The sequence below is a fragment of the Brassica oleracea genome, chromosome C3 (genome assembly GCF_000695525.1).
Source record: "Brassica oleracea var. oleracea cultivar TO1000 chromosome C3, BOL, whole genome shotgun sequence".
NCBI classification, from domain to species: domain Eukaryota; kingdom Viridiplantae; phylum Streptophyta; class Magnoliopsida; order Brassicales; family Brassicaceae; genus Brassica; species Brassica oleracea.
Genome location: NC_027750.1, coordinates 9,747,002 through 9,762,126, shown reverse-complemented (window position 1 = coordinate 9,762,126; position 15,125 = coordinate 9,747,002). Strand labels below are relative to the sequence as shown.

Sequence of the window (15,125 nt, the reverse complement as noted above, 5' to 3'; positions counted from 1 at the left end):
TTGATTTATTATTAGTTTTTAACTGAGTATTTATTAATTTTTAAAAAACCCGTGATGAATTTTGTATATAATAAAAAATGTATTTTATTTTAATAATATTAAATTTATATATTATATTAAATAATTAATTATAAACTAATATAATAAAATTGTGAAAATATATTTAAAAATTAAGAGAATTCTTATATATATTGTCTTGCTATCTGAAAACAATATTTTTTTATTATAAAGTTAAAAAAGCTAAGATATAAAACAGTTTATAATTAAATATTAGTCAAACAAAAATATTTATATAAAAGATATTTTCTAAACTATTTCTAATATATGAGTGTTTTAAAACTTTTAACACAATAATAAGTACATAGTTTGATGAACGTTTTTTGACATATATAAATAATTTGATGTTTGATTTAACTATTTAAAATCATAAATAATAACTTAACTTGTGACTGATTTCAAAACAAATTTTCTTGCTTTTACNTTTTTTTTTGGAACTCAAACCAGTTTAAGTTTAATCCGTGAAACACTATAGCTTCAGTTGGTGACCACTAAAAGAAAGGAAAAAAAATAAATAAAAAATAAAATTTCATTTGAGGAATTGAAAAAATAAAATAAAATAGGAATTTTTGTTCAATTTTTTCCTTATCAAAATTGCATAGGAAAATTTTTTCTTATAAATTCATACTTCCATGGGGAATTTAGAAGAAAAAAGAGGGAGCTACCTTTCAATAGTTTGACTAACATAACTGGTATAAATTTTGAGAAACAAAGAATTCACCATAATGTTTTTCTTTCAACATGTTCACCAATTAGAGTTTTATAATGCCGATTTTTAAATTAATAAGACATAAAATAATAAGTATTCGTAAGATTATTATATCTGCATGTGCGGGTAAAACACCTACTTCTTAGTGTGAGAAAATTAAAAGATGATTCTGCGAATTTATTAGCATGTGAGATTTTTTTCTTGATGAAAGATTATATCTAAGTGCATTCATAGATCAGGTTCAGAATCAAGCTAGGCGCAAGTCAACTGCCTTCTTGTGTTATGTTATCATCTTTCTATTTCTTGTCAGATTAATTAGAATCCCTTGCTAATATTCTCATGAGCGTATGTAAGATAACAGTATGTAGCCTCCTTCTTTGCATCACAAAGTAAAGTGTAACCAACAGGGCTGGGGTAGTGACACTTAAGGGATAACCCCAATACAGTGAATTCACGGTTCGATTTTCGTTGGCCATCATGAGATTTATAAATATCGGCATTGTTGGGACTCACAATCGTCGGATACTGTGATTAATTCAAAAACAAAAATAAAGTGTATTCGACAACATCATAAAGTAAAGATTTTCCGAAACAAAATCCAACATTACAGGTTTGTGTCAAGATTCACTCATCAAAGCAGTACAAGATTTCATAGACTTCTCTGTTTTAGATCAACATCACAAAGAGTCTCCAATAACAAGATTCACTTCTCTTACTCAAGGTAGCAATAAAAATTCTTATTAAATAAAGAAAAGGGATTTATATATATATCAGGGATGGAAATGCTTAATCGATGCATCTGAGGTTAAACATCTCGGATAGATTGGCGCAGTGTCAATGTAGTCTTTACATGTGGATGACTAACATAAAGCTCATCAAAACAAAAGTCACCAACTGAAAATAACATAATTTAGAACAACCATTCCTCCTTGCTCTAAAAACCAGAAAATTCCAACAAAGCTGGGCAACATAACCTAAACTAGGAAATAGCCATTCAATAACATAGTACTTCAAACTAAGAAGCCACGATACTTCTGTTATAAATAAAGTCCTACACATTTGCGTAAAGCTTCACGTCCTCTACATGGTCTAGAAAGGTGTGAATTCTACCATGCTTAAGCGCATCCATTCTTTGGATTTCGACTCTTCTGATAGTTCCCCTCTCGAAATTGTAGTAGAAAACATAGAAAGGGCTGGATGGATATCGCGGAGACAACAAAACTTCATTGTTACCAGACATTCCGATATAGTATAACTGAGCCTCTCCAGCTACATTGCCCCACGACGAGGGGAAGACGTATACATGCCTCGACCACTCATGTTTCTCAGCATCTACTAGAAGCCACATCTCCATATATCTACTTTCTCCAGTAAGTTCATCCCTATCTGCCGTGAGTATACCTAATCTACCCTTGTAGTCTACAAGAGTCGATTCGCGTCAGAGAGCCGCACCCTGAGCTTTTTTAATGAAACTAAACTTCTCAGACCTAACATCAAAGCAAATTATAGCTGAAACCCCCGAGCCTCGATCAACTATAGCTTGGTAATAGAGACAGCCGTTGATGCATATCCCATCGTAAGTAGGATGATGTGGTATGCTACATTCGACCATTCTCCATGATAAGTTCCCAGTTCCTAAAGTCAGAACTTGATGATCCTTACATATCCATCCGCTTTTATAGCATGGCCAGCTCATTGACAATACCTTAAACTGGTTAGCAACTGGATCATAAGCGAAAAAGCTTCTCACCATAACCATACTCGTCTTCACTTTGGGTAACTCCAAGGACTCTCCGGTGCTAGGGTTAAACATCACCGGGACCGTTTCTTTCCTTTTCTTCACGGTCCGCTGGTGTGTAAGACAGATCAAACCTCGGAGGTGACCGCAGATTTGAGAGGTACTAAGAAGAAAGGGGATCTTCTTATGGTGATTTGGGGATACAAGAGACGAGGTATGGACCTGAGGTGCAGTGAAGAAGAGCAGCTCGTCGTTTTCTTGACGGGAGAGGAGAAGCTGCGGGAGAGATGAAGATCTGGTGAAGAAGAGCTCTGTGAAGTCAGGACGGATAAGTATGGAAGACCAGAGGCTCGATACGCAGCGACATCTCGCTATAGATTTCGCCGGAAGTCTCAAGAGAAGTTCGAAAATGAGGTCGGCTGGGATTGGCTCTGAGTTTTCTCTTCCGTTGGTTGAGGTTGGAGATCGCGAACTGCATCGGGAAATGGCGGAGATACTTGATTCTACCGAGAGGTTCTGCCGCCGCGATTTCATGGCGGAGATACTTGATTTAAACCCTAGGCTCCCTAAACCGGGATCCGGCCGGGTCAAAACAATAATAGTAGGCCACGTTTTTAACATGTGGCAGGGATAGTAAACGCTGCCGTTCTGAACATATATATATTCACAATTTTTATAAACCGGGATCCGGTTTAGATAATACCCAAACCTCTCTCTCGTGTTGCCTTTGCGCTGGTGAGTTTTGCTTCTTCGGCTAAAAGCTCTTGTTGAACGCCTGAGCTTGAGTCCGAGAGATTCGAACATCATCGTCCTTCAATGGCTCATCTTCCCAGAGTTCTTATGGTGAGTGAATTAGGGTTTTCTGATCTCGATTCTACTTCCTCGTCTTCATTTCTTAATCTCCTCTCGTTGCTTTCACCAGGTGGCGGAGAAGCCCAGCATTGCTCTCTCCATAGCTTCAGTTCTCTCCCATGGACAGGTTCCTTCCTCTATTTCTGTCTACTCTCTAAATTGGTAGTATATTTGGTATTATCACCTATAATGACTGCGACCAAAGCAGACACCTTTTGTGTTTTTGATTGTTAAATTTTCAAACTTTTCTCTGTGGGTTACTCCGTTTAGAAGTTGAGTAGTCTATTTTGGGACTTGAATAATCGGTTTCACTTTGGATGTCTGTCTGAATTGGCTTTGTAAGTAACATTAAGAACGGATATGATATTGAGATTTTTGGTTTGGTTCCTTGAGTTTCGTTTGCCTTATTATTTTGCCATTTGGTTTGGTTGTTGGTGTTAGAGGTTTGGTTTATTGTGGGTATATCTTCTTCTTTTTGCATTCAGATGTCTACAAGGAGAGGCAGTACTGAGGTGCATGAATTTGATGGGATGTTCAGAGGCTTCAAAGCACACTATAGAGTTACATCTGTTATTGGACATGTTTTCAGGTTCTCTCTTGCCTATATATATGTTATTCATACCAAAAGAAACAGGAGTGATTGCTGTTCCTTAATGTGTGCACCGCGGTTTCTTTATGAGATGCTTTAAAATCTTTGCTTCCATCGTCTCTGTTAGCCACTCTAGTTTTGTATTTTTCTTGCTGCACTTGAGAGTTTAAAAAATGGTTTTATTTTAATTTTTCATTCATTTTGTTTTAATGATTCAATCTTTTGTAAAAAAACTACTGCTTCCAAAAAAAAATCTTAATTATTTCAAGACAGACTTCTCGGTTTTTCTAAATGCCACTCTCATATTCCAGTGTAGATTTCCCAGAAAAATATCAGAATTGGTCAACCATTGATCCGCAAGATCTTTTCGACGCTCCAATCCAGAAAAAAGAGTCAAACCCAAAGGTAAATAGTTGTCACCATCTTATCTCTCTTTTATCTGTGCATAGGGAGTGCTTGAGCTCATTTTTTTTGCCTTTACCTTGGATATGTTATAGCAACATTTGGACACGTTAGGGATGAGCTTTGTTTCTTCAGGAAAAATACAGTATGCATGAATTTTTCTTGGAACAAGAACTATGCGTATGTCTAGTTAGTGAATAGTAGAGATGCATCTTTCTTGTGGTTATATGCTACCTGCGTTATCTTATTTTTACGCTAATGCTCACTTTTATCTAACAGTCTTCAAATCTCAGGCTCATATTTGTAGGCATCTAAGTAATGAAGCTCGTGGTTGCAGTTACATGGTGTTGTGGTTGGATTGTGATCGTGAAGGGGAGAATATATGCTTTGAAGGCAAGTCTATAATTACCGATTTTCACTTTTCTTCTCACCATCTTTTGGTTGAAAACACACAGAATCTATTGTTTCTAATCATTGCATCCATTCTGTTGGTAATTTTTGAATTAATGACTGTAATTTCTTCTCTGTTATCACACTGTTGAGTCTGTGTATCATGCGAGCGTCTAATGGTAGACTCTTTAAATTGTTGTACTCGTAGTAGATTTGGGGTTCAATTATACAGTTGGCTCTAGCCTTTGTGGCGCAATAATCAACATCTTCATCTTTTCCTCCTGCAAAAGTTTTTCTTCTATGCTACTTATATTTGAGAATGCACATGGTTTTGATGGCCATCTTAATCTTTTCCTCCTGTAATTTCTGTAGTTATCGAGTGCACTGGCTTCGACATGAAAGATAGCAAGAGAAAGGTTTATCGGGCAAAATTTTCTTCTGTTACTGAGAAAGACATATCAAAGGCCATGGACAACCTTGTTGAACCAAACAGGGATGAGGCACTCGCAGTAGATGCTCGTCAAGAGATTGATCTAAAAGTTGGCGTGGCATTCTCGCGATTCCAAACAAGTTATTTCCAAGGCAAATATCAGAATCTTGACTGCAGAGTTATCTCGTCAGTTTCCTCTTGTCTCCTTCCTTTCCTCTCTTTTTAATTCTTTCAGCTACTGAAGATCCTTTTAAATGTTTATTTCAGCTATGGGCCATGCCAGACTCCTACTCTTGGGTTCTGTGTGCAACGTTACATGCAGATTAATACTTTCAAGCCAGAAAAGTTTTGGTCTCTACGACCTCATTTAATGAAGAATGGTTATGAGCTTCAACTAGAGTGGGATAGACGTAGATTGTTCGACCTGGAAGTTAGTGTTCCGTTCTTCTGTTAGAAATTAGTTGACATTCTTCACTGTTGCTTTCCAATCAACCGTTGAGATGTATTCATGGCTTTCAAATATTCTAGGCTGCTGTTGTGTTTCAAAAGTTGGTTGTGGAAGGCAGAACTGCAAAAGTGATTGACGTATCAGAAAAGCAGGAAGTCAAAGGTCGTCCAACTGGTCTTAACACAGTGAATCTGCTAAAGGTGAGGGAAGTCATGAGTCTTGACTCTTGATTACTATTCAACCAAAATGAACTTGTCTAGGTATACATTATAGTTAGGCGAACACCATATCATGTACTAGTGATCCCAAAACACCGACTTCAAAACTAGAATCTGCATTCATCCAAAGATTATTTTGTTTCTGGCAGCTTCATTATTGGGGATGAGTTGGCAAAAAATTGAGATGTTGTTCTCTTCTTGTTTTACTTATCCTGGTTTTCAATGTTGTTGCGATTAGAGCTTTTGCCATTGCTTAATCTTGTCCTAATTTAGCTAAAGTAAGTTATATTCAAATTACTCTCCCTGATCTAGCATAACAATAGCGATTACACAGGTTGCTTCAAGTGCTCTAGGGTTTGGGCCTCAGACGGCTATGCATCTTGCCGAGCGATTATATACTCAAGGCTTCATCAGGTTCGCTTGCTCCATTATTCGGATTATTAATTTCTGTCATTTACTCCTCTTTGCTGGCTTATAATTGGCTAATTTGGAAACTCCCAAATTTTTATAGAATGGTAGTTATGTTTGTTATTGAAAGAAAAACTTAATTCATTTAAACCTGATCTCTCTCATCACGATAATTGAATTTTTTTTACACAAAACTCTTATGTTTTGTTATAGCTATCCGCGCACGGAAAGCACAGCCTACCCGTCTTCATTCGACTTCACAGACACACTCAGAGCACAAGTTAGCAATCCAGTATGGGGTGGTTACGTACAGAGACTTCTCTCAGACGGCTTTCAAAAGCCAAAGTCAGGAACTGATGCGGGAGACCATCCTCCTATCACACCAATGCGAGCAGCAACCGAGGGCATTGTCGGAGGAGATGCTTGGCGACTCTATCAGTATGTCTGTCAACATTTTATTGGCACTGTCTCACCTAACTGCAAGTACATAAGGTAAATAAAGCCTTGTTTGTAGCTTGACCCATTTCAGTTACCGCTTATTCTTTGCACATCTTATATGTGATGGACATCGCAGGACTAAAGTGGAATTGTCAATTGGTGGAGAAATTTTCCATTGTACGGGGCAGCGTGTGACAGAGAAGGGTTTTACAGCTATAATGCCATGGTCTGCAGTAGACGAGAAGAAACTCCCTTCTTTTCTCAAAGGAGAGAAGATTGAGGTTTCAAGAGTGGAGCTGTACGAGGTCCGATTCTCCTCCAGCTGTACAATGAGTTCCAGTTTTAGTTTATCCTTTCTATTTGTCTTTTTGAATGTTGTAAAATCTACAGGGGAACACTTCGCCGCCGGACTTCCTTACTGAGAGTGAGCTGATATCTCTAATGGAGAAGCATGGAATAGGTACAGATGCATCAATACCTGTGCATATAAACAACATTGGTGAACGTAACTATGTTCAGGTTTGTTAACTAAAAGTCTCTGTGCTTTTTGTTCTTGATTATCATGCTAGTCATTTCAGGAGGATATATTTTTGTTAACTGAGAAATTTCATTGGTCTTGTTTGATGTTTACGCTTTCTTGCAGGTCCAATCTGGGAGGAAATTGGTTCCAACAGCACTAGGAATCACGCTGATAAGAGGCTATCAGTGTATTGATCCAGACCTTTGCTTACCAGACATCCGGAGCTTCATCGAGCAACAAATCACTCTTGTTGCCAAAGGCCAAGCCGACCATTCACACGTTGTGCAGCATGTGATTCAGCAATTCCGGCGTAAATTCAGCTATTTTGTTCAACAGGTGTGGAAAAAGTGGATTATGTTGTGTTGTATTTGAAAGCACTAATTAGACAATCCTGGTCCCTACTTAATATTACTTTTGTATTGTCCTTTCAGATCGAGCACATGGATGCCCTCTTTGAAGCACAGTTCTCTCCTCTGGCTGATTCTGGTCGCGCTTTAAGCAAATGTGGCAAATGCTTGCGATACATGAAACACATCACAGCAGTCCCACCACGTCTCTTCTGTGGTACATGCGAAGAAGTTTATTATCTTCCCCAGAAGGGCACAGTCAAGGTAAAAACCTCCTCATCACCTAAATTCTTAAGCTGAAACCTTCAGAAACTCGAATCTGAAGCCTTTGTTATGCGACTTTCTTACAGCTATACAAGGAACTTACATGTCCTTTAGACAACTTCGAGCTCGTGATCTACTCAGTGCCAGGAACCGAGGGGAAGTCCTTTCCGCTGTGTCCATACTGCTACAACTCTCCTCCATTCGAAGGAATTGACACACTCTTTGGAGCTGCTAAGACGGCCAATGCTTCTGCCAATACCAAAACCGGTTCAGGCATGCCGTGTTCTCTCTGTCCTCACCCCACATGCCCACACTCTTTGAGAAACCAAGGTGTCTGCGCTTGTCCAGAGTGTGAAGGCACACTCGTCTTGGACCCGGTGAGCTTCCCCAAGTGGAAACTTAACTGCAACTTGTGTAGCTGCATCGTAATGCTTCCGGAAGGTGCTCACCGCATAGCTACGACTAGTAACCGCTGTCCCGAGTGCGATTCAGCCATCATAGAAATTGACTTCAACAAGAAAACTACTCCTCTGGACAATGGCGCCACTCTGCATCAAGGATGCGTTCTCTGTGATGAATTGCTGCTCTCGCTGGTTGAAGTCAAACATGGGAGATCCTTTGTGAGGCGTGGAGGAAGGGGAAGAGGACGTGGGAGAGGCCGAGGCAGAGGGAGAAGAGGCTCAAAAGCTGTCGATCCAAAAATGAGTTTCAGAGACTTCTGAAAGCCCTAGAGAACCTTAAAATTTCATGTGTTGTCTTTGCGTTACTTGTGTCAGAAGTAGAACAGATGGACATTCAAGATCTTTACTTATTGCTTCCAGTATAGAAACTCTTCATTATTTTTTTGTGGCTCAAGACCATGATTAATAGAGAGTTCTTAGTTTTTTTAGTTAAAGCTTTTTTAGTTAAAAATATTAATCATGCTCTAACGCTTCCAATTAAGGAGAAACACTAGACAATTTTGTAAAAGAGTTCAATATAAATAATAATGAAAATTAAATTGCATTGAATTAGATTGTTTGTGGAAAGATCCATATATAGTCTAATATTGATAGAGAAACAACGTAGACTGGTTTACAGCTAGTAATGGTATTGATATGACAAAATGTATTTAAGTTAGTTAGGTTCATTGGTGGTTTATGATTCGATTTGGATTTGATTTTTAATGCAGATACTAATTATTTTATTTTCACACATAATTATTTGTTTTACATGATTAATTGTAATATTTACCATATTACTAATTATTTAATATAACATTTTAATACACAACAATTTTATAGTTCACATGCAATAATTTAATTTTTTTTGTTTTAAATTTTTCATATTTTAAATCATGTGATACAAAATTCTAAATTGAAAAATTTTACTGCTGAAAGATCAAAAAAATTATTGAAAAAAATTATATTAAATTAATATCGCAGATTAATCAAAAATGTACATGTGTTTAGTTATAATTAGAAAATTATTTAGATATTTTAAAATTTCTTTTTAGTTAAAATAAATATAAATTTAATTTTAAAATAAAAACGACATTAACTAAATATTTAAAAGTTTTGTTTAAGTTAAAAACAAATATACATTTATGTTAAACAAACACGAAATTACTTAAATATTTAAAAGGTTTATTTTAATAAAAAATGATAAATATATTTATATTTATATTGTAAAAAAAAGATATAAAAAGATTTTATCCAGATATAATTTTATAGTAAATATAGGAATATCTATTTGATTTGTTTGTCTTAGAATAATTCAAATAATTTAAATATTTACACAAAAACTAATTTTAACAATTTTTTAAAAGGTGGTCCAAATCAAAAAATCACACATAAATTAATTCATGACTTTTCTTTTAATAGAATAGATAGAGAAGCCATAGCAAACTGGTCAGGACTGTCGCCAAAGTCTTTGCCTGAATTTTTTTTTTTTCTGAATTTTTGTTAGACTTAAGTCAAATAATGCCACAAATCAGGCAACGTACTACGTATGTTATATTAGATTTATTAGTCATTTAAGAAAATTTGTTGTAACTACGAAAGAAACTAATAATTTTAGTGGGATCAGTTGATCCCTTACCTTATTGAAAGTGCTCTGCAAAAGCAAATTGATTCGATACATCATTTCTGCCAAAAAAGTCAAAATACAATAAAGTGTTTTAAAATATTCTCTAAAACTTTTTAAAAAAACATCTCTGCTTTTTAACGTATGAATATTTTTTTAGGTCAACCTTATAAAAATATTTTCATTTAATTTAAAACTAATTTTATTACAATAATATTTTTTAAAAGAAAATATGAATTTAATTTGATGTAGAAATTCATACACAATACTTGACCGATGAGGGTAGGATGAGCCATACTATTTTGACCAAATATTGATTTTCGGAAACGCAAGAAGTTTCCAAACACCTCCTCCTACCTACGTATGTATATATGATTATAAAAATCAAGAAATATTTCTATTTGATTGATATCTGAAATCATATGATTATTAATATAAAATTATTATTTATTGCGTGTGATCTCTGACTTTGTCGTTCTTAACTCGATATGGATCGTCAAATCAAGAACACCACATATCACTCACAACAACGATGAAGAACAACAATTCATCAAGTTCCATTAAGAATCAGCCATGTAATAAGAAACCAACCATTCTCTTACTTCTCCTCTCTCTCCTCACAACCTCTCTGTTTCTCCTTCGCCTCTCACAAAACAAAATCATCCTCATCACCACCATTACCTCCGACTCCGATCACCACAACCGTGACAGACAAGATTCATGTCTCGGCCGGTACATATATATCCATAACCTACCTTCTCGATTCAACACCGACATCTTGCAAGATTGCGAGTCGATTACAAGACCAAAGGATAAGATCAGCATCTGTAAGTACCTCGACAACTTCGGATTTGGACCACGGATCGGTGATGATGGTGTCTCCATAGATTCTAAGTACTCTCCGAGCTGGTACGCGACTAATCAGTTCATGCTTGAAGTGATTTTCCACGAGAAGATGAAGATGTACGAGTGCTTGACGAGAAACTCTTCGTTGGCTTCGGCTTTTTACATACCTTATTACGCTGGCCTCGATTTCCGGCGGAATCTGCGGCGGCGTAGCGTAGCTGAAAGAGACGCCGCCGGGAAGGAAATGTTTGAATGGCTCAAAAAGCAACCTCAGTGGAAAGGTACGTATGCGTGCTTTATTATTTTTGATAAGTTTCGTTTTGACCCTCATGCTTTTTACTATTTACAATTATTGCTTGTTAGTTTTGATTTTGGGAGTTTGATTTTGTCAGTTACCAACAACTTTTCTCCTCTCCCTCTCTACCGACAAGTTTAATTTTCAAGAGAAAGTTCAAATAGCATGTTCTTTTGCTCTAAAATTATAAAATGAAGCTACACAAAAAAAAAAATCCATTAAAATTCAAAATAGACTTAAATAGTCTATTTTGTAAATCATTTAAGTGAAGATTTAACCGATTAAATATCAATTAAGAAATTATAAGTAATTTAGTGTGTGTTTTAACAGTATTTTGTAAACAGAAGTATAATTTTTTGACAATTAAACCATTGAAAAATTGAATAAATGAGAGTGAAGGATATCAACAGAGTGTCCATCTGAGATACGGTTAGAACCTCTTTAGAAATTCCATATACAAATTTTTGGTTGGTCATTGGTCTATTTAAAAAAAAATATTATATCAAATTCTAATATAAAAGATTGAGAATCTCGGTTATATATTTTAGCCAATAAGGTTGCTCAAATATCTTTTATCATACAAGAAAAATACGTAAAATATTAGTTTTAGTCTTATGGTCAGATTTGTTATTTGTTTCTCGATAAAATAATTAATGCTATTCCAATGCTGTCGGCCAATTATTATGTGTTTTGACATACTTCAAAATTAATTTTTAATTGAAATCCAGATATGTCAGGTATAGACCACTTCCTCGTAACCGGTCGGATATCACGAGACTTCCGGCGAAACCCCGACAACAACTCCCTGTGAGGAACCAACTTAATGCTATTACCAGAGTCACAAAACATCTCTTTCCTCACCATTGAACGAAGTCCAACGAGCCACAACGAGTTCGCAATTCCTTATCCAACCTACTTTCACCCAACTTCAACCTTCGAGATACGCCAATGGCAAGACAAGATCAAGCTTACCAACCGAACAATACTCTTCTCATTCGCCGGAGCTCAAAGGCGGAGTAGAAGCCAAAACGGTTTGGTTCGCACTCAAGTCATCGAACAGTGTAAGAGTTCTTCCAAGACTTGTAGGTTTCTTGACTGTGACGTTAAAGCCAACGGCTGCGATGATCCGATGAGTCTGATGAAGCTTTTCGAGAGCTCCGTCTTCTGCTTACAACCACCGGGTGATTCGTTAACCAGAAGATCGGTATTTGATTCTATCTTAGCTGGTTGTATACCGGTTTTCTTTAACCAAGGAAGTGCATACAAGCAATATGTATGGCACTTGCCGAACAACGATGGTGAATATTCAGTTTATATACCGGTTAAAGAGCTGAGAACCGGGGGAAAGAGTAAAATCGAAGAGATTTTGCAGGGGATACCGAATGAGAAAGTGATTGGTATGAGAGAAAACGTAATAAGATCGGTTCCAAAGATTGTATACACTAAACCAAACCGATACAAACCGGATAAAGAGACACTTGAAGATGCTTTTGATGTTGCTGTGAAGGGAGTGATCAAGAGAATAGAGAAATTCAAGAGTAACTAGACCGAAAATGGATACATTCCCACATTTGTTTTTGTATTTAGATATCAATTATCTTGTAGAATGTTTCTCATTCTTTCAACTAAATTTAAAATAGACAAGAATATTTTACATTCTTACCAATTTTAAATAGATTAAAATACTATGTGAAAAGGAAACTTCACCAAGAAATGTAATGCTTAATAAAACCCATTCTTTCTTTTATCATTAGTTCGTAATCTGTCTGTATTTCTCACTTAGTATAGCTTTATGAAGCTAAACAATGTGAAGAAGTTAAACATACTAATCAAATCTAAAATGAAGGGACGGCGAGACTTTTGTTGTGGGCTTCCTCTAGATTGTACGGTCAGTTTCTGGAGATGTTGGTAGAAAAAGTTCAAGACGAGCATTGTCGTTGAAGATTATATAAGAACCTGTGTCCATCTAGGCATCTAGCTGGTGTTGTTGTAATTTACTGAAGGATTCAGCTTCACTAACAAAATCCTTGCATGTATCCATTGTAATATCAAAATGATCAATCAAACCACAACATTATTCACACAAAAAGCAAAGCCAGAGACCGTGCAGGATCATGAGACCACTCGGGAGGAATAATTAGAAAGACAATTTGGATATTACTAACCTGAGATCCAAGTTGATCGCATACATGGCATGGGGAAACGTTTGGACTATTGTTGAACACCTGAGAGTATCATCACATAACATATAGAAACATTAGCCTACAAGGGAAAACCAAAAGCAACTTATGCCTTTTGAACAGTTGATTTGAAGTGTTCCACTGAAGATAATTGTTAAAAACGCGAGATTATCACTACCTAAGTTATGCATTTGGTGTAACATAAGTGGATACTGAATTTAGAAAGAATAAAACTAATTAGTACATTTCATAGATATTCAAGTAGATAGTAGATGAACAAATGAACAAGCAAGAAGATGTAAGGCCAAGGAAGCCGCTCACTTGAAACGACCGAAAGATTATTTACTATCCTGAAATATAAAATACCTTGAAAGAATCATTGAATACTGAGTGGCCAAAACTTTCTGATATAAGAACAAGTACTCCAGTTCTTTCAACTGTAGCTTTCATTTTAGCAACACCAACCTAACATTTAAAATAAAAATAAAAATTGTATGCATAGATTCAGAGTAAGCAACTAGATTAGATAAAAACAATCTACTTTCAAATAAAGTGTCGTGACTTGCAAAAGAAAAGCAATTTTAATTCTATATTTTTCTGCTTAGACTAGTAACTTAACATGATAACAATTTAAGTAAAAATAAATACCTGATCAAGCGCAGATGCAAAATTGTCCAGTATATGGCCTTGATTAACCAATTGGTTAGCAAGACCACCATACAACTTCTCTACTTTCTCATAGAATGGAGCTTCGTGTGTAACTTATGCAATCAATATTGACAAGGTTATTTTAAAAAAAAGATCAAAAGAAATTACATATAAGATTAAGAACAATCAATCCAAGGTCGACGTGTTTCCAGTTGTGTATTGATATAGTGTAATCCTGAACATGATCACTTGACTTGGGCAAGGTAATGAGGTTAACACGAGTTTGTGTATTAATTATTCTTCTACTTCTAGTTCTACTCAAGACCTACTTGAGAGTATTTAAGCCTTTTTCTACTTTTTTTTTATAAACTAGCATTTTTCTAAGTGAGCTAAGTAGCGGAAATTCTGGTTGATTAGGATATATAATGATGTCATACAAAATTTTATGAAATTTTCAGGAGTTTTCTAAAAATTTAGATTTGAAAAATTTCTGCTCACTCTCGCTTCCGTTTATATATATTTTTAATAAGTATGGAAATACCGTAAATGAAAAGGTTCTAGTTTTTTTTTTTTTAAACACCAAATGAAAAGGCGCTATAAAAAAAGGTTCTAGTTAAAGCCAACCTTAAGCTGACAAAAAAAAAGCCAACCTTTCAGTATGCGCCAAAAGATTTCTTATTTCTTATTTTCGTTTTGTTTAGCTACTGAAATCCCCTATATATTAATTGAGGAACATTTGAAAAGATGTAACCTCAATTTTATATTAATTAAAATAGGCCCCAATGCATAGGTGGCACTCAATTAGGTAGTCAATTACATTCAATTGAAAAATAAGTAGGTCCACATTCGATTTTTATATGTTGTTAGATACATAAATTGGTCAAACTATATGATATAATGATATGATATGTTATTTTCTTTCCTTAAATCAAACCTAAGGAATTACCATAAATGACTAATATATATATGACAATTAATGATTTTAATAATAAAGATTTGATAACAATTTATATCTCCTCCATCATTTTTTGTTTAATTTTATATTATTAAAATAAATTAAACAATCAAATTAGCTATAAAAGTAAAATTTAGATTTTTTCGTATATGTTATATTTTGAATTTTTAAAAACGACAATAAATGACTAAAACTATTAAAATTATTATGTTAAAAATTAATGATCAATGGTTTAACATTTTTATTATAAGAAGATACACATGATTTTAAAACCATATGAGTAAAAAATATCATTTAATAATAAAATAAATATATATATATATATAT

The 15,125-nt window shown here is 35.1% G+C and overlaps 2 protein-coding genes and 1 pseudogene across 4 annotated transcripts; 2 read left to right on the top strand and 1 right to left on the bottom strand.

The window, feature by feature from the left end:
* Positions 1-1,444: 1,444 nt before the first annotated feature.
* On the bottom strand, positions 1,445-3,070 carry LOC106331610 (annotated as a pseudogene).
* Positions 3,071-3,228: 158 nt separating this feature from the next.
* On the top strand, positions 3,229-8,642 carry LOC106328078 (DNA topoisomerase 3-beta). Of its 3 annotated transcripts, XM_013766435.1 has the most exons (15): positions 3,229-3,347; positions 3,427-3,483; positions 3,842-3,945; positions 4,257-4,350; positions 4,641-4,740; positions 5,110-5,353; positions 5,435-5,597; positions 5,696-5,815; positions 6,168-6,247; positions 6,455-6,733; positions 6,816-6,984; positions 7,070-7,198; positions 7,323-7,535; positions 7,631-7,810; positions 7,897-8,642. In XM_013766435.1, the coding sequence occupies exons 1-15, from the start codon at positions 3,321-3,323 to the stop codon at positions 8,530-8,532; spliced, it is 2,595 nt and encodes an 864-aa protein (XP_013621889.1). In that variant the 5' UTR covers positions 3,229-3,320; the 3' UTR covers positions 8,533-8,642. The 3 variants fall into 3 exon arrangements, with proteins under 3 accessions (XP_013621889.1, XP_013621890.1, XP_013621891.1); XM_013766436.1 differs by lacking the exons at positions 3,229-3,347; positions 3,427-3,483 and having other exon boundaries at positions 3,843-3,945; positions 4,685-4,740; positions 7,897-8,641; XM_013766437.1 differs by lacking the exons at positions 3,229-3,347; positions 3,427-3,483; positions 3,842-3,945 and having other exon boundaries at positions 4,274-4,350; positions 4,627-4,740; positions 7,897-8,641.
* A 1,621-nt stretch (positions 8,643-10,263) lies between these two features.
* LOC106328973 (xyloglucan galactosyltransferase KATAMARI1 homolog) lies at positions 10,264-12,694 on the top strand. The gene is given in 2 exon segments (XM_013767530.1): positions 10,264-11,001; positions 11,744-12,694. Coding segments are annotated over 2 exon segments (1,413 nt in total). The 5' UTR covers positions 10,264-10,406; the 3' UTR covers positions 12,562-12,694.
* Positions 12,695-15,125: the final 2,431 nt, after the last annotated feature.

Coding starts and splice junctions, on each gene's coding strand:
- LOC106328078 (XM_013766435.1), top strand. CDS start 3,321: ATGGCTCATCTTCCCAGAGTTCTTATG. Junction 3,348..3,426: donor ATCTTCCCAGAGTTCTTATG/GTGAGTGAATTA, acceptor TGCTTTCACCAG/GTGGCGGAGAAGCCCAGCAT. Junction 5,598..5,695: donor GTAGATTGTTCGACCTGGAA/GTTAGTGTTCCG, acceptor CAAATATTCTAG/GCTGCTGTTGTGTTTCAAAA.